At 28.6% G+C, this 20,150-nt stretch overlaps 1 protein-coding gene across 2 annotated transcripts in view; it reads left to right on the top strand.

Annotated features, from left to right (window-relative positions):
- The window catches only part of LOC129221932 (nuclear cap-binding protein subunit 1-like), a 31,611-nt gene extending 12,638 nt beyond the window's left edge, over positions 1–18,973 (top strand). For both annotated transcript variants that reach the window (XM_054856315.1, XM_054856316.1), the window contains 14 exons: positions 1,991–2,091; positions 2,509–2,572; positions 4,012–4,122; positions 5,079–5,143; positions 5,238–5,375; positions 5,476–5,579; positions 5,666–5,785; positions 6,910–7,009; positions 9,094–9,187; positions 10,707–10,810; positions 12,832–12,934; positions 15,210–15,353; positions 17,449–17,562; positions 18,782–18,973. In XM_054856315.1, coding sequence (XP_054712290.1) covers positions 1,991–2,091; positions 2,509–2,572; positions 4,012–4,122; positions 5,079–5,143; positions 5,238–5,375; positions 5,476–5,579; positions 5,666–5,785; positions 6,910–7,009; positions 9,094–9,187; positions 10,707–10,810; positions 12,832–12,934; positions 15,210–15,353; positions 17,449–17,562; positions 18,782–18,895 — 1,476 coding nt within the window. In that variant the 3' untranslated portion in view covers positions 18,896–18,973. The remainder of the gene's footprint in view (positions 1–1,990; positions 2,092–2,508; positions 2,573–4,011; positions 4,123–5,078; positions 5,144–5,237; positions 5,376–5,475; positions 5,580–5,665; positions 5,786–6,909; positions 7,010–9,093; positions 9,188–10,706; positions 10,811–12,831; positions 12,935–15,209; positions 15,354–17,448; positions 17,563–18,781) is intronic.
- The last annotated feature ends 1,177 nt before the right edge of the window (positions 18,974–20,150 follow it).

Raw genomic sequence — 20,150 nt, forward strand, 5'->3', positions numbered from 1 at the left:
AATTCTAATAATTGCTTTAAAAGAGATTTTTTTTGGCTGCTGTCCAAATCTTAAAACAGCGTGTCCATCCAGAATTTCATTTTAAATTGGTTTAAAATTTATTGCTCTATTCAGAGATAGCCTTTTTTTTAATCGTCTGTCCTTTTTATATTTTTTACAGCCTACGTTTTTAACTCTTTTCATTGTATGAAAGCTGTTTCTTTAGTTATGTTTATTTATTGTAGTGTAAGTTTATCCAATGTTGGTTTATCATTGACTGGCCTCATATTTTGTTAGGATCTGCGACTAATTATGTTTTATTTTGTTGGACTTTTTCCCGTCACATGGTTGAGTTTTCGAACTGTAATAACTCTCTTTTTCCTTCCTGTTTTTACTTTTGAAATTTGAATCTACATTTTGTATCATTAGAAGAACACGTTAAATTAAGATTGTTTGGATTTCTTTAAGTAAAAGAGTTGAACAAAAAAGGTTGTTTTTAAGGATTTTAACTAAAGCTTAGTTGGACTTGCTATTAAATTAATGCTTATTGGTATTTATTAAGTCTCTATTCGTAAATATTTCAGATTTAGTCTATCAGATGCAATTCAGTTTAACGTGAGCCCAGATTATGGTTGATAATGCATATATTTTCATCTTATGTGCTAATTGAAAATACTCATAACTTGTGTCATTGATAACTATGATTAACATTAATGGGATTTTTGCCAAAAATATGCTCTACTGGTGTTTTGCAAACCTTGCATTATGCGTATTTATTTATTCCTTAAAGCTTTAGAAACTGATGTCAAAGTAATACAAAAACATCAACTGGACATTTCTTTCATTTTTTAGGTAGCCCATGCAACACCGGGCACACAGCTAGTGAAGAAACATAAAAATGGTCAACAATGAGTGCTATCTACTAGAGTTAAGGGTTAATCCACTGGAGTTAGGGTTAAAATTTCAACTTGCAAAATATCACCAAACAGGCAATTGCTGCGTTCAAATGTAGAAGCAAATTTTCACCCGTCATACCATGACGGGCCACATTTTAGTACAGTAGAAGACTGTTATAACACACACCTTGGGACCAGAACTTTTGCATTATACAGGTTTTTGCATTATATAAGGTCATTAAACAACTTTTGAAGCTAATATTCAGAATGTGTCTATATATTAGCACTTCAGAATGAGTATTATCTGCAATGAGTATTAAAGCACTAATATTACAGTTAGTCATTCACAAATAAATAGGTTTCCCAATCAAAAGAAAGTGAATTATCCTGCACTTCTACTAGCTTCATGGTTTGCATAACACCGGCATTTTAAAGAGCTATCTGGTATTTTCTGTTCACTGTGAGCACTAATTTTCCTCTAAAGCTTTGAATTAAAGTGGAAAGATGAAAAACGGTTTCAAAATGTAATTTGCCTAATAATTTTTATGTTTGCAAAGAAAAACAGAAGGATTTTTTTAAACTTTAAAACTTATTGTTTACTTCTGAAAAGTTGTGTGGTTTATAGAGAATTGAGTTATATAGATCGGCATTATACTGGGTATTCTACTGTATTCAAAGAAAAGAGAAAGGGCTGTTATTAGTATAGTTTTGTTTGGGTTAACTACAGAATCAGTTCAGAACTTTAATAGACATGTACACCGCCTCTTGCAGCATATTCGCAGCTATGGAGCAATTTAAGAATCTTGCAAAAACGTCATAAGGCTTTGGGCTCTGTAGTTGACAATTAGACACTGTCGTTGGGGATTACTCGTATAAAATTAAACCAACCAACCTGACTCTACTAAATCAAATCTAAATTGAAATTCTGTTGATTATGTGCAAACAAATTAGCAGCATTGTGTCCAAAATAAAAAAAAATGAACAAAAAAAAAATCATTTACAGAACATTGATGATTAAGTTGTTTGTCACACACTCTTGCATACACAATGCATTTTTAAAAACTGTTAATAAATTTTGATTGTTTGTAATTCACTTACTCTTTGATTCATTCTAGGGTACTCCTGTGTTACCTGGTGCTCATTCAATAGAAAGGTTTCTTATTGAAGAACAAATAAGGCGCATTGTAGAACAGCAATACTTATGCCGCAAAGAATGGTAATTTAAAAACACAATATTATTATTATTTTTAATTTTAATAATTAAAGCTATAATATGAAAATATCTTTGATGCAAAATGTATGCATTTGGTTTAAAAATATGTCTTTTAATGCAAAAGCTCTAATTTAATTGAGTAGTTATCCTGCTTTGTTATATTTTTTTACTAATACACTACTGTATGAATTATATTTGTGCATTTTTGAATTCAGATGGCACTCTAATGAAAATTTGTAGTGCATAAAAATTTCAATTGAAGGAGTTTATTTATTTATTTGGTTGTAATCTTTTTAATCAGATGTTTAAATTTTGATTTTTATCTTTATTATCATTATTATTTATTTAATATTCATGATTTGTTTTACTAACTATTAATATAATTTCTTTAAAATCTTTTTTTTTTTTTTTTATTCCTAGCGCCGCAATATTACTTAGTTATCCAGGAAAACATAAAATTCCTCTTGAATACATTATTGTAGAGGTGAGTTTGAGTTTCACTCATTTTCAGATTGTGATAAGTACGAAATTGAAATGTAATTTATTTCTATGGTTAAAAAATCTAAATGAAGTATAAAAATAAATATATACAACGAATAAAAAGGAAAGTTAAAAATCACATTGCTAGGATAAAATAAATGTACAAATTTAGAAATGGTCTCTCATAGAAAGTTAAAGCAGAAATCATGGATTTGAAAACTCAAAATAAAGCAGATACCCTGAATATAATAAGATTTTATTACATTTATAGTTTGAGGGGGGGAGGTAAATAGACTCAGGCAATGATCCAAAGTTCATCATAGTCAGGCCCTAATCAATTAGAGAGTAGCATTAAGAAGCTTACATATAAGCAGGGTTTGCCAGTATATATTGGTTGATATATATCATGATATATATTACAATGTATATCCGATATTTAATTTGAAAATATCATGATATTTTGATATTCTCAATATTTATTTTTTTGAAGTACGACATTTGCACTATAAAAATTAAATGTGTTAATCATATTAATATTATTCTTTTATTATTTAAAATAATCAAAAGCAATAATGTATCATTAATATAATGAAAGTAATATTATATTCCTTCTTTATTTTCTATTCATAAAATTATAGGTAATATAACAATTTTAATTGGTCAGAAAAAAAGCCTTCTGGATATGTACTGACTAATGCATATTTTTTATTTCTATAATATATAAAGTTCGTGAAAGTAGTTAATCAAAGAAGAATGAGTAAAGCATCTAATACTTAAGTAGTTCAATTGAAATGAATAGAAATGTATCAGTTATGCTATATTTTATTTCCAATAGATTAAGTTATCAAATTTTACAAATGATTGTAAATATCATTTATACTTAAATGCCATTCAAAGTATGTAAATTTTAAAATAAAATATATATTTATGAATATAAATAATGAAAAAAACATTAATTTTAAAATTGATGCATTATAATGATAACATAAGAAAATAAACAACAGTGGTTTGAGGAAGCAGTTACTATTTAATGGCTTAAGTTTGCACTGATTGAAAATATCTGATATATATCAAAATATCCGATATGTATCAAAATATCGGATATTTTCGATAATATCATGATATTTTTAAACCCTGCACATAAGTCAAAGATTATCACTCTCAGTTTATAATCTAGTACGAATTTCAATGATTTGGTGATTACTGCTTCATTTCAAAATACTTTTTCAAGAGTACACCACAATAGAATGTCTGTGAACTTGCAGATTTAGATTTTGGTCAAAGTTTAAGTGAAAGGTTTTTTCCTATGGCATAGTGTATGATAATCAGATTATAGTAGCAAGAAAAACCCAAGCAACAAATAGGTTTATGTACCACTATTTCTTTGATATACTGAATTTTATTACTCTTCTGTTCAGTTATGGTATTTTTCTTTTATTTCAGGTTATCCTAGCTGAAATATTTAAGTTACCTATTTCAAATTACAAAGAAATTTGCCTTGGCTCCTTGTTCCTTGAATTGTGCAAACTTCAACCAAGTTCTATGCCTCAAGTTGTATCCTTCATGCTTTTGTTTCACAAATTTTTTTTTTAAACTTGCAAATTCTTTGTTTAGATGTTCACTTACTATTCTCTCAGATTTGTGGTTTCATGGCAGAAATTGAAAATATTGGTAGAATAAAAAATGGTTTGAATCATAAGCAGTGGTGTTACCATTGGGTATACTCCACATACGTCGTATACTCTCAAACATTTTTTAGACACATGGCGTATATCCTCAAGCTTCAGAATTTTTCATATTATAACATATTATGTATATGATTGCATACACTTATTGAGCATAACTGAATACTGGGAGTATACCCTCAGAAAACTTGAAGGGAACATCACTGCTCATAACACTGTCCCTAACACTGCACACACTTTTCCTCCCTAAACATAGGTTTATTACCTGAGTGTAGGTCTCAGCGAAACATTGACTAATGCAGTATTGTATAACTTCTCTGATTAGACCATGGTGCTGCTTAATCACTTTTTGCCACACCTTGGGCTCTTACATTTCTTGCACGTTCAGAAGTCCCTTGCTACGTTGCTGCAGACAGTTTGGTAACACAAAAAACTGGATTAGTAGGTTTTCTACTGTGGTTGTCCCTTGAAATCTGTTGATTTTGAAATATTGAGCCATGGACCCATCATCTGAAAAAGTAGATGTTTGTATACAGATGTTGTACCTCTCTGAGTTCAATAAATTAATGTGGTATTAAAACTATCTGAAAAATATTCCTTTATAGTGCATCAGTATTAGAATATATTTCAATATCTCCCATCCTTACCAAGTTTAAGTACCATACTTTTTAATAAACTATTTTTGACCCAACTTTTTCCTATCAAAGTCCTTTTTAATTTTTCACTTAACACATTTTCAACACATTGTAATTATTATTAATTAATTTGGCAGTTAAAAACATTGTCCTTTTTTTGATTGTTACAACATTTCCTCAACTTAGAAAGCTTGCACAAGCTGTTGAACTAATGTATGAGAGACTAGATACAATGAATACTGATTGTATTAACAGGTAAGAGAGAAACATAAATAACTTGAATAAGCCCAGTATTTAAACTATAAACTAAGAAACTTTAAGGTTGGTATTTTCATTTATCTGAATTTAGGTTTTCTAGTTGGTTTGCTTATCATCTTAGCAATTTTCAATTTCGATGGAATTGGGACGACTGGAGTGATTGCATTAGCCTAGATCCTCTGCATCCTAGGCCAGTTTTTATTAGGGAAACTCTTCAAAAATGTTTAAGGTAATATTTTTGTTAACCCTGGAAAATGTACACTTTTTGATCAGTGACCAAAAATTTGAAATCAAAATTTTATCTACTTTGATAATGTCTCTTTAAATAGGTTATCTTACCATCAGAGAATTGTAGATTTGTTACCTGAAAGTTTTGTAAATTTACTGCCGTCAAAGCCTGTAACTGCTTTTAAATATGCTCAAGAAGGTGCAGGTAAGAAATGTGCTTAATATTATTAAAGTCTCACTTTTTTCTCTTTGTTTCTCTTTTTTAAATTTTTTTTCTTCTGCTTTTTCTAGAAGTATATCCTGGAACAATAGCAGCTCATCAACTGACTGCAGCATTCAAAGATAAATGCACCGCTGAAGAGGCATTGTTACTTATTAAAGATTTACCAAATCCTCTTCAAGAAGATGATGGTATGCATTTGTTTATGTTTTTTGTACAGCTTGTTAAATTAAAATTGATTATTTTCTGTCAATCATTAATCATTTTCCTCCAAAGTCTTATGTTTGTTGCTCTCATCTGGTAGGGTTTGGGAATTTCTTGCTAAATTGCTGTTGCCATTTTTTTTTCAAAAGTAGTTTTTGAAATGAATTTTTAAAATGCAGCAACAGTTCTCATTATCACAAAAATTAAATAAATGATGAATTAATTATTAATATTTTAAAAATCAAAGCTAAAACAGATCCAACAGTTAGATCGGCCTTCTGACACATCCAAATGTGATGTATTTAGTGGCTAAATTTATTTACTTGGTGGATTTTATTATTATTTTTTTCATTTTAATTAAACTTTTAGTCTTATTTAATGGATTACTTTAGTTTAAAAATTAAACAATGAATTTTAATTTAGCATATTGATTTTGGCAATGTTTGCTGAGCGAATAAGTACTTTGTTTTGATCAGTTAGGCATATTATTTTGAAAATGAGGCAAGTGTTCAACATAGTGATTATTCCCCAAACGTATGGCGTACTCTGATTTGGATGACTGGAAGGACACAGTATGATTAGAAAAAAAATGATAAATTTAAATCAAGATTGCTGATTTTTATGCCTAGATAAGATGTTTGTGCCCATAAACATCATTTACTAGAATTTTCACCCTTACCTGGGCTTTTGTAGGCTTTCATATTTTATAAAACAGCGAAAATCATTTTCCGCTGAAATTTATTCTTTCACCTTAATACAATAAAATTTTCAAAAACATAACTTCGAAAAGATTTATGTGATATAATACCTTAAAAGTTTGTATTTTAAAAGCTTTTTCAAATTCAAGATAATACTTGAAGTTTTTAGGCTAAAAGCTTTTATGATTGATTGTTTTAGCTGAATTACTTTGAAATATACATTTTTCAATATGCTCTAAGCTGCAGTTTTATGAATTTATAATTCAATCTAACCGCAATTGTATTTTTTCTTAGCAATTAAGAAATAAAAAATAAATGAATGTATAAATATATTTTAAACGAATGCTATTGTGTTCTTTTGTTTATTATATGTATTCTTTTGACTAATCAAAGTTTTATTGTTTTCTCTCTAGTCGAGCCTACTCATAATCCATTGAAGATTGATGTTTTTGTTCAAAGTTTATTGAATTTTGCTGATAAATCATACAGTCACGCCTTTGCTGCTATAGCAAAGTAAGAAATATTATCAAAAGTTTCGTAAATTAATTGACATTTTAACACTTAATATTTGTATTTTTTTTATTTGCGAGAAATGTTTCTTTCTGATATTTTTATTTTACTCCTAACAACTGTAATAAAAATTAACATTATGTTTAGTTTCAAATGGGTTTTAATGGGGTTGTTTCCTTCAGTCAAAAGTACTACTTTTAGTCACTGAAATTGATAGAATAAGCAAAAAAAAAAAAAAAATAACATGGACCCAGAAAATTCTTCCATTTTCCCAAAAGTTATTTTTTAATTAATTTTTTTAAACTGTCCGATTTTCAAACAAGGGGTGATCTTGATGACGTCACAAATGATGCTCTTTGACGCATTTTGTACCGTGTTTCCACAATATGATAATCAAGAAGCGAATTAAAATTGCGCTTTAAGCTTGCTATCAACCATATCGTTGCCAATACACATGAGTAAAGATGCGAATTAAATATTTTTCTCTGTGAATGGCAACACACAATGGCATTTCATCATTTGTGATGTCATCTGCAAGAAATATAAACAATAAAAGCGCAATGATTTAAGTAATTTTTTAAAAATATTAAACTGAAACAATTTGTTTAAAAAATGGTTAGATCCTATGTTTTAAGCATGTTCTTTCAGAAAAAAATACTTTTAAAATTTTGGAAACAACCCCATTGCTTTATTTTCTTGTTTTTCATGTTATTTTGCTCACTTTCTCAGAAACAACCTTTGCTTTCTGGTGCATGGGGTGTGCACATCTCTCATAAGAGTCAATGTAAATAGATGTTCCTTTTGAGCAACCATGCCAAAAGAGTTTAGAAAAGTTATTCCATATTTTAGTTATTTTTATTATATTATGATTGTGTGAGCTCTCGTGTAATTACATAATGTTCTATAGTGCATGAGATATATTCAGGGTGTCTAGTCACCTGTAAGGACATGAATTTTGACCATAATGAAAATTTGTCTTGGGAAAACTCATGGTTTTCAGCAAAACATGCTCAACTATCATAAAAACTGGCAATTTCACAGGTTTAAGTTTAAGAACTCACAACAATAACCATTTTTTAAATTAGGGTTAAAATGTGCACATTTCATTTGTTTCATATACTTTAGCCCTGGTTTTATGCGCATTTTAAAATCTGATTACATCCACTTTAATTTAGCTATCTCGTTTTTGTTTGCTATGAGTTATGCCTTGGACATTAATAATTTTGTGGTAACTATTATTTTTTAAGCCTTATATTTTATATTTTGTAATTAGAGGACTTGCACACTGTTACCGTGACCCAGCTTCATTCATAATTATCATATCTAAGCAGTTAAGTAGTAAAATGTTGTTCTTGTAAACAGTTTAAATTCTTTAAATACTTGCCAGAGATATTTTCTTTTATACTTAAGTGTATTGATAGATTTAAATTTTGTAAATTTTTTGAGTCGTTATTTATTTTTGGATAGTTAAAAGCTGAAAAAATATTAATGGTCATCAAAATCTTAAGACAAAGGTGAGTTCAAGCTGTTTGATTTGCATCAATTACTAATCATATGCTCTCAAAACAGGCTTTTGGTACTCTTTTTCCTTTATATATAATTTATTTTGCTGCTGAATAAATCCTATGATTTATAGTTATCTTTTTTTTGCCCCCCCCCCCCCCCCCTCCCACTTTTCAGTCTCAATCGCTGCCTCTGTTCAATATTATTATGGCAAATAATGGTAAAAACGGACACTTTTATTGTTCATCAGCTCTATTTATGGCTAGCATATCTCAATTGACAGTGTGATTTGGAATTACGCGTGCACTTGGAAAAGTACTCCAAAAGCATTCTCAACAGTTTTTTTTCTCTGAATTGCATAGGACCATTTTCGTGAGCACCGTTATGCTCCTTTTGAAAAGCATAAAAAATCTTTTTCTCGTGTTCTCTGTTTTTATGGTTCTAGTTTTTACAATTGTGACTGGTAAGTAATAAAGACATGACAACAAAAAAGAGAAAATTCATTTCTTTTCTATTGAGGATCTTGACTAAAAAAAAAAAATTACAAAGTGAACTAATTTTTGTTTTAACTATTTTTATCATAGGTATCTAACTGTTTTTAAAGTTCTTTCAACTTCAGAAGAAGCTCAAATTTGCATTTTAAGAAGCATGCATGAATTATGGCATTGTCATCAACAGGTATAAACTGATTTAACCAATCACTTTTATCTTCGTTAAAAATTTTTAATATATATTTATAGTTTTCATTTCCCTGTCAAACTTGTTGTTGAATCTAGAACTATTTGAAATTTTGTTTGAACATTTTCACCACACTTGCTAATGTTAAATTCCATATTTTTTTGGACATAAAAGGAATGTAATATTTACTTATTGCAAACTTTAATTTCCAATCATGCATCACAATTTGTTAAATATAGGATTTGAACACTTTATGCAGTGGTGCCCACCTTGGGAGGGTCATGGTGCAGACTGCAGCATTGAAATTTTTAGGAGGAGGAGGGTATTTTGAGGTTTTTATTTTTCTCACTTTGTTAGGGGAGATGGGGTTTTTTGCGATATTTTGGGATGGCTTTTTTTATTAGGGCACCCCTGCTTTATGTGAAGTGAAAGTTAAAAACTTTGTTTGAAATATTGCTGAATAAAATAGTGTAGCAAAGAAGTAAAATTATTACTTGTCTTGAACAAGAATTTTTGTGAAAATGGTATTACAGTGAAACCTGTGTAAGTTGACCACTTGCGGTGCAGTACTTTGGTGGTCAACTTAGACAGGTGGTCAACTTATAAAGGGGGGTAGTATTTTTTTTTTTTTTTTTGTTGTCATTTCTTGCACCATGTATTCATTTTTTGACTAATTGACACTTATTCTTTCTGTTCAACTCACTTTCATTTTTTAGCATTACTTTGAAACAATAATTTAAAATGTTATGTAAATATTTTTAGAGATTATTTTCCCAGAATGACATAAAATGTGTCATGCAAATTTAAAATTTCAGTAAATTGATCAAAAAAAAAGTCATTGTTTATGAAAAGTTACTCATTTGATATTAATAGTTCCTAAAAATTCATAGCTAATCAAAAATTACAATTTTTTCGCTTTATTTTTTTCTCATATACATTTATAACCCCATGATGATCTACTCAAACTCAAAATTAGGTTTAGTTATGCTGCTGTTTCATTTAGTTGGTAAAATGCTGGTCTGACATCAAAAGTATACTTGGAAAGCTATAAAAAAATAATAATAAAAAAAATAATAATTTGCTAAATAAAATTTTAAAAAATAAACCAAGTGGTCAACTTACAAAGGGTTTTTTACAATACTCCAAACCAAATTTGGTGGTCAAGATAGACAGGTGGTCAAGATAGAGAGGTGGTCAAGTTACAGATGTTTTCCTTCATTATATAAGATAGAACTAATTCTGTTCCAGACAAAAGCAGTCAACATAGACAGGTGGTCAACTTACAAAGGTGGTCAACTTTACAGGTTTTAATGTATTGCTAAAATACATAGTAAACTGGTCATTTGATTTTTTTTTTAGTACTATTAAAATGTTTTAGAAAAATAATAAGATACTTCTCAAAATCACTATGTGAAGTTTATGTGAGTAGAGAAAGTTTAGTTTATTCAGGATCACATACTTATTAAAACATTACTTAATTTTAGAATCAGTTTTTGTTGATTTTGATTTCTTTTTGCAGATGATGGTAGGTTTAGTTACCAAATTTCTTAAAGCTAAAGTCGTTGAATGTTCAGCTGTTGCTACTTGGTTATTTTCAAAAGAAATGTCAACTGAATTTACCAAGTGAGTAAAAAATTATTGTGCTCTTCAATCTTTTGTTTAGCTCATAGTGGAAATATGTACAAAATACCTTTTTTTTCTTTAAAATAAAATATTTAAAAATTAGTTTACTATGTGCATTTTATAAATTCCTTAATATATTCAGTTATTTTGAAAGTGCTCTTAATTCAGTCATCAAATAATAATAACAATACAAAAAATGAAAGTAAATGTCATATATTTTGGACATGAATTGTAACATTGCTTAAAATATCATTATTATTATTTCGTTACCTTTTTTCCTTGAAAATGACACAATACTACTTCATTTATTTAGACCAACAAAATTTCAAACTAAACTTTTAATATTAATTGTATTTTATTTTCTCCATAACATATGCATAAAATTGCAGTTTGAAATTATCACCTAAAAGTTATTCTAAGAAATGGTTATTTAAAAAAAAATTAGTTTTCTGAAGTATAAGTACAATACAGCTTTTATACATATGTAGTAAATTCACAGGAAAAAGGATATGCACAAGTGATTTTTTGCATTACAGGAATTACTTGTTGCTTTCAAATTAAGACAGGATTCAAAGAGTTCTTACAAGAAGATGTTTTTTTAAATTTAAAATCAGGTTGGATGTAGGGACTAGGGAGCAAGGTAACCAACATCCAAGGGTGATAATTTATTGATATGCAATTAGTCTTTGCAAATTGCAATAGTGATTGCAAATAATCCCTTTGATATTGACTATCAAAATGACTACTTGTGCAAAGAAGATCTACTTTAAAGAAGTTCAGAACAGTTATCATTTATGTTGATGGTTGCCAGTTGGAATTGCCACTACATGATGAGTAATTCATTCATAAGTATTCTCCATTCATATTTATTTCCATCCCTATTTTTAATATCTAAACAAAGTTTTCTATCTTTATGCCAAGAGTATATTTGGCATCACTTGTATAATCATTTAATACTTTATTTTAAAAAGGTCGTTATACTGTATTAACTCGCATTATTCGGCATGCCGCAATATTCGAGGATCACCAGATTTTCAATAACACTTACCTGGTCCTTTCCGATATGCAGGAGAAATCAAGGTTAGGAAAAAAAATACTATAAAAAATATGTGTTCAGCTTAAAAATGAATACAAATTCTATACATATCTTATTAGTATTAATAAACAGTTCAGTTTTATAAAAATATTTACCAACAATGTCATTTGTTATTTTAACAAGAAAAATATTGTTTAATTACAAACAACTTTATAAAAATTAAATTAAAACTAAGTAAGCAAACATTTAAGCAGTAAGCTACAGCCCCTAAACCCATGCTAAAGAATTTACCATAGCTATTCAATAAATAAAAATCAAACTTGCCTCTCTAAAAGGAACCTAAAATAATTGATTTTAAAAATGAACATATCGCAGCAACAGTGATTGCTTCTGAATTGATTACTTTATTGGTGTATAATTAAATCCATTAATAATGACCTACCATAAATAACAAGCAAATATTATATGCACTACCTTTTTTTTAAGGAAGGTTACTTTCGGGATTTATTTTTTTTTCTTCACAGTAGTTTGCTTTCTGATTGGGACTGAATGGGGAAATTTTTTTTTGTTTTGTTGCAAAATAAACCTCCAATTATCTGGCATACCGGAAAATCCAAATTTCCCGGCATGCCAAATAATGCAGGGTAATACGGTGTATATAAAACATTACATATAAATATTTATATAAAAACTTAAACTAAACTTTTGAATTTGCTTGAAGTTCTTAATTTTCTTATCAAAACTCATACACCGTATAGTTGAACCTATGTTCTTCCTTCCAACATTTATGATTTAAGCTTGGTTTTCAGATGTTACTAAGCACTTTAATATTTTGTTGTAAAGTTGAGAATTTATTTTTAAAAAGTCTGTTTAGCAAAAAAATATTCAGTTGTGTGTTTGAAGGTTTTGAGATTTTGTTTGTTTTTCCATTTTGGCTTTTGTTTTTTTGAATTGGTTATGCAATTAACTAAGAAAATTCTTGCAGATCATACATATGGGAAATATTGCATTTGACAATACGAAAAATGATACGATATGTTACAAATATACAGAAACAAGTTAGTGATGCAAAGAAAAAATTGCAAAAAGTAAGAACTCATGCTTTAAATTTTTCAATGTGTTGCATATTATTTCTGATGCTTTTTTCAGGCAAAATTTTACTCTACTGAAATTATACCTTTTTTTAAAAGTTAAAGTGTACTTTATTCATTTAATTTTTCATCCATGTTTATTAATTTTTTAAAATTTGCTTTGAAATCCAGTATCTATATTTTTTACTCCTCTTGATTAAAATATTTGTAAATTCATCATTCAGAGTTTATATCAGATAATCACTATATGTGATTTAAATCAGATGACTAGAATCAATGATTTAAATTTTAGCCACATATTGTGTTGTGGTTAGTACTTCTGTCTTTGAGCCAGACTACTCAAGTTCAAAATTGTAAGAATATTTAATTTTACTGTTTATTTTTAATTTTTAAATAAATTGCCAAAAAATGTTTATAATCAAAATTGTACACAACTCATCCTTCCCTGTCATCTTCCATTTCATCCTTGTTAGCTTTTTAAGCACTTTTATTACACTTGGCCTGATTGTCATGGAGTTATGTGAGGCCTGCTTTTACTTATATTTCAGCAACTAGATCACTAAAAGACTTCTGGATTTCACTAAATGATTTGTTTAATCTTAAGGTACAACTTAACGCTGAAAAATTAAAATTCTGAAATAAAATTATTATTTCGGTTAGGATGGAAAACAGCAAATTTCATGTAATTTCCCTATTAAATATTTAAATATAAAACCCATTGTTACAAATTTTGTTGCCGTAGAACAGCAATATTAATAGTAATCATAATAAAAATTTTGAATCAAGCCTTTTCTGGAGCAAGCATGAAATGTATCCACTATCATTGCTTTCTTAGGAATTTTATCCTCATCTATGCCAATAATCGAAAAGGGGGTAAGTAAAGACACGTATTAGGATTTTTATCACAAGTAACTTGTATGCTGTGAACCATTCTTTTGCTTATATCTCAGCAACTAGACCACTTAGAGACTTCGGAATTTCACTAAATGATCTTTTAATCTTAAGGTACGACTTAATGCTAAAAAAATGAAAATCTAAAATAAAATTTTGTTTGAAAATTAAAAACTTTAAAATAACAGAATTTTTTTAAAAAAATGCTAAGCACTTATCATAATGCACTCAAAAGGAAAAAGGACCTTTTTGGGTCAGAAACGACAGTTTAAGTATTCCTGTAGTTTTCAATTATTCCCAGAAAAAGACTTCACAAACGAAGAAAACTGTACTCAAGTCATTTCAAGCCGAACTTTCCCAATAAGAAAAATATGCATGCTTTAACACTCAAATTTATGATTGAATGCTAGATAATGAAAAACATTCTCTACATGAGTTGAGCTGCATTTGTGAAGTCTTTTTGTAGGAATAATTAAAAACTACAGGAATACTTAAATTGTCCTTTCTGACCCAGAAAAATTATTTTATCCTTTTGAGTGCAAAATAATAAGTGCTTAGTATTTTAAAAAAAAAAAATCTGTTATTTATGGCATTGATATCTGTTATAGTGTAGATTATTTTCATATATTTCATCCTTCAGAAAAAACATTTGCCCCTGAAAAATATCCAGGAGTATTTTTATGCCTTAATTTGTTTATTTATTTTTGTCTTTTAAAACCAAATTTTATCTCAGTTTGTAACCAATTTCTATGAACAAATCATCAACTGCTCTGTTCAAAACCAAAATTTGTTTGAAATTAAGTTTTCTTTCTTTTTTTTTTCTCTTCTGCAATTTGATTTAATCCTAATTGGTTATATGAAATGAAAGCATTTACTTTTTTATTCATCCTAAATCATGCTCTTGTAGATATTTTTAAACAAACAGCTTTTTAATATTTTTTTTTATCCATCTTGGCAGCAAAGGCTAAGGTTAATGAGGAGAGTAACTGATTAAAAACTATTAACTTTTATATAAAATAAATTTGATAATAAGCATTAGATATGTTTCATAAAAAAAAAGACAAAAAGAACTTTGTACTGTAACTTTTTTCAGGAAAGTTATTTTTTGCACATTACATAAATTATTTTACTTTTTCATCATGTTTGCAGTTATTTTGCTACATAATTTAGCTTCTTACAAATTTACGAATGAAAGAAAGAGCATTGTCTTATTTTTCTTTTAAAATGCATAAGTATTTAATTTAAGAAAAATAAAAATAAACTAGTTATATCACTTATTGTGATTGGTTCTGCCATTTATAAGTCTCATTAAAAAGTAAAGAAAAGGATTGTGCCTGGTCCTTTCAACTTTTCAACATGATAATATTTTTTTTAACTGTAGGACGATGCAATGGAAGAAGATGATGATGACGATGAAGAAGATTCCAATCATGTAAGGCCTTCAGAAGAAATGGTTGAGGAAATGGAAGAAAAATTAGAATCTGCACAGAGTGAACTCAAAAATTTGTTTCTCATTATTTTTCAGGTTTGTGTTACATGTTTTAGCGATCTAATCTTGATCTTCTAGGCATAGAAAAAGCTATATCACTGATTCTGAGTTCCATTTAGTGGTGAATTCGTTTTTCGTATTGTTTGGTGTTAGCACATTCTGCAAAATATTGTATATAATGCTCTTCTGTACTTTCGTAGTTGTAAAAGATGAACATAAAATGAACTAGGAAGTCGGCCGTCAAGGTATGATGGGTGAATATTGCTTCTCTTCTTCTACATTTTATGAAGCAATTGCCTGTTTGGTGATATTTTGATAGTTGACATTTTAACCCTAAACTCCAGTAGATAGCATTCATACTGTCTGACCATCGGTTACATGGAAAGTCTAATATCCGGTTTATAGGCGGAAATGGACGTATCTATTAGTTTATAGGGATATTAGTTAGTTTGTTTCATATGTGCACTTTTACCTCTTTATTATTTAGCCTTAGTTTTGTAAAAATTAAAATTTCCTCACAGCAACATTTTTTAAATCTAAAGTATATTTGATCTATATTCTCACAGCAAAAATCGATTTATTTATTCACAACAAAGTTTTGAGCTTACCATTTTGCTTCTAAGTTCCTGAAAGAAATGAAAATATTTTCTTTTCTTTTTGTTGTTTCCGTGGTAACTATTTTTGTTTCCCCTTATTTTTTTTTGAAAATGCAATAAATGAATAAGGCACTAGTGACATTATAAAACGCATGCATCAAAATCCCATCGCTATTTTCTCTTCTCCCCTGCTAGATTCATTCAGATGGAATCATCTTTACTTGGCAGATTGCCAAATTACATACAATCCGTGGTCAAACAGTAGTTGACCGCTTTTTTGTTTCTTTATTCCCCTGAAATGGCACAGTCTTACCAGTAAAACTGTTAACACACTTGTCACAATAAAACCTTTCCCTGTATGTTAAATATTACCAAAACATATTATCACATTATCATACTGTGGCGCAAGCTTCATTCATTGTTGAAACAAGCGGGTTACTCAATCATTGGCTATTATTTTTATGAGGATTTAAAACAAATAAAAAATATTAAAAGGTAGACTGAAATTTGTGCAATGGCATAACTTTTAGAAACATAGAGTGAACACTTGGCTGCAGTTCTTGATTGCAAAAGCTTTTGATTTCTCACAAACAAATTTAAATTTTATTTTTTTATTTATTTCAATTTCCTTTTACTAATCTGTGCTTTGTATAATATGTTGATTTGTTTCGGGCATTTTATGACTTTTGCCCTTTCTTTCCCAGTCTCTTTTCTCACTGTTTTTGATCTTTAGTTTTCGATTTCTCGTATTTTCTTTATTCTATTTCATTTTGACACCCATATGTTGAAATGCTCTGTCTTAGTTTCCTCAATACTGTCCATCAAACTCACCAACTATCTTTTTTAATCGACAACTGAATCTTTAGAGCTCTGATTCTGTGCATCCGTGACAGATCTAGACATTGAGTTATGACAACCCTGTTACCAAATCAATGTTCATAGCAACATAATAGTTACATATGTCATTAAGCCGTTGATGTAGTCATTTATTTAGAAATACTTGCATTTTAATAAAATTTAATTTTTTATTCTATGCTTTGTCTGAAAAATTCCCGTCTTTTTGATTTTTTCACTGCAGCCCCTGCATGTGTGGAAATATTGTAGTAACTGGAATTGCAGAAGTCTATAGTTATATTTTATTTTTAAATTCTTGTGTTAAAGAATATAAATTTTTTTAACGAAATAAGCTAAGAATAACTTTGAATCCCCCCCCCCCTGATTTTCTAATGTATCGTGAAATGCTGACTATTTAGGGTTGCTTATAATTCTTGGAATATTCAATTAACAATTCAAAAAGTATGAAGAAAAAAGGCTTAAAATTAAAAAAATATATGGAGTTCAAAAAGTCTCCAGGAAAAATGTCTTTGAAGCTGAAATATATTTTGTAGCTGAAACAACAAAACCAAATTGCAGAAAATGCAAAGTAAACATCTTGAAGGTTTTTGAAATTATTCTGAAAATGTTGAAAATATTTTTGCGTTCTTGTAAATTGTTCAATATTGCTTTTATATGAAGTTTTTTCTTTTAATTTTTAGAGGTTTATTATGTTATTGACAGAGCATATTGCTCGGTGTGAAGCTGAAGGGATAGATTTTAATAGTTATTGGTTCAAATCTACTTTAGGAAGACTACAAGAAGTATTTTTCCAGGTATATAATTTCAATTTTTTTTAATTGTAACCTTTCTCTCTCTCTCTCTCTCTAGTTAACAAATACAAAATGTGTTTATATTTACTGTAACTTTTAATTTCTTAAAATTAAGTATGTTCATTTAATGCACTTAAGGTTATATACTAATTTTTACATTGACAAATATATTGAATAGCATTAAAAATTTTGAGAAATACAGTGAACCTCTAATAAGGAACACTAAACAGATAGAACCTCCCCCCCCCCCCATTTTGTCCCTCAAAGTAATTTCTTCAAATGTATATATGAGTTGATGCATGCTTATATAGTGCATTAACTATTTAATTTAGTGATAAACATAGGATAAACTCCAAGCTGAAATACTGTAAATAGTAAATATTTTGTGTATGCTAAAAAATATTGTTAAAAAATGAAATTACTGAAATTAAAAAAAAAAATCACTTCAAAATCACAGTGGAAATTTATTGTTGGGAAATTTCTATAATATAGAGAAATTTATTGGGTTTTGTTTGGTAGCGTGTAATTTGCCATGCAATCGGAGGTAATGGTAAACTACAATTATTTTCACTTGCTAGATTTTTGTAGAAAACTAGTCAATGGACTGACAAAGCTGATCCCACTTAACTGCCTAAGTGGGTAATGATTTTTTTTTATTTTTATAAAAGACAATATTAAACAAGTTTTTTATGTGTAGCAGTTTTAACCTTGATATTATTGTTTATCTATCATGTTAAACAGCAACTAGTTAAAAACTTAGTAAATTAGTATTATCTATTACTAAAATATTATATCACAGTAAATCATTCATCTTCATCATATAAGCTTGGAAGTTAGGAAAAAATTGACTTTTTGGATAAACCTTTAGGAAAGTAGAATTCAAGTTTTTAAATTTTTCTTACAAAGAGTGTAGTTGCCTACAACAATTTTTTTTTTTAAATTTTATTATTGTCATGATATTATTTGGATTATAACTTGTTTCCTCTTTTTCAATAGTAAAATTAAAAAAAAAAAAATGTCGTACAATTATTTCTGGTATTTTATTTTATTTGTTTAATTATAAACATTTTTATGCATGCATGCAAGCAACTTGTATCTGTATATATATCAGCAACTCTTTGCTAATCTATTTATAATTCTAAATGCTATGTTTAAAAAAAGGTATTTTGTATTACATATTTTTCTTTAATTCTCATTTTACTAACATTGCCTTTTTTTTCAGCATTATGAACAAGTATTTAAATATGTAGACACACTTGAATCATTGTTATTCACGAGTGACATAGATCATCATATTCTATCAGTCTTTCAACAATTTTGTGCTTTGAAGGCATAATTTTCATTTTAAATGTAAAATGCAACAACGACAGCATTTGTAAATGGACTTCATACCCTCATAAATATATTTTGTTTATTCTGTATGTTTTTTTTTTTAAGACTTCTATTTTGAGAAGTCTTTAAACATTGTGTGTGTGCATTTTTATGAATTTCTGGTGCTTGATGCCATTCTATGTGTGTGATTAGATTAAAAACTGTTAAGGTAATCTGGTATGCTAAAAATTTTTCAGAATTTTATTTAAAAAAAGAACATAACAAATAAACTACTGAACTAAAGCTCATGGGGGGGGGGGGCATCTCAGTTTTCGTGACGGCAGGCTCTGGGTTGCGAAGTTAAATGTTCCAGTTAGGTGGTCAGCCAAACCCCAAGCATGTTTGTTACTCATTTTATCGACCCACTGGAGGGAAGAAAGGTAAAGCATGCACAAACCAAACACTGGTCTGTGACATGAAAACCTAGAGTGCAACCACTAGGCCACTGGGTTTCAAAAAATATAAATCTACCTTAAAGAAAGTTTTTTTTGAAGAAGAGTCACCCATTAATTCAGCACATAAATATGCAGAAAATTACATTCTAAAGAACAGTGAGCAAATTGAAATAAATAATAATCAAAATGTGCAATTTAAAGCTGTATAGAGAATGGTAAAAATAATATTGCATGAAATGCTTGTACCCAAAATCAAATTGAATTTTTTTTTTAAAGATAATGTCCTTTGAAAAATTTGAAACAAAAAATATCATTTTTAATGTGCTTTAGTGATTGCATCCAACAGTTTTCATAATGAAGATTTTGCAGTGATCAGCTGTTACAGGGTCATTCCATTTCAAATAAGGCAGGCATGTGAAAAATGTCATATGACCATTAGATTTTTAAAAAAAATTATAACAGTCACAACTTTGGGGCATATGGAAATATCCCAAAAGGATATAGCAATTTTTCTTCAGTTATAGGTTTTGAAATTCTGCACAAAACAGGCCATTTTGAGAAAAAATTAACCTATTTGCAGGGGTCGAAGTAGTCCTATATATCCTATATTTCCTATATTTTCAAAAAAAGCATCAAAACCGTCCTATATTTCCTATATTTTTTGAAAATGTCCTATATTTCCTATATTCCTGTTTTTTACCCTATCTATCTTTTAAAAAGAACAGTAAATCAACTTTGTGACATCGGATTTTTCGCTGAAATATAGCTGAAAGTACGTCCCCAAACGAATTTCAAATTAAAAAACAAAACTGATTAAATCCTGCA

Source organism: Uloborus diversus, chromosome 5 (genome assembly GCF_026930045.1).
Source record: "Uloborus diversus isolate 005 chromosome 5, Udiv.v.3.1, whole genome shotgun sequence".
In the NCBI taxonomy this organism is placed as follows: Eukaryota; Metazoa; Arthropoda; class Arachnida; order Araneae; family Uloboridae; genus Uloborus; species Uloborus diversus.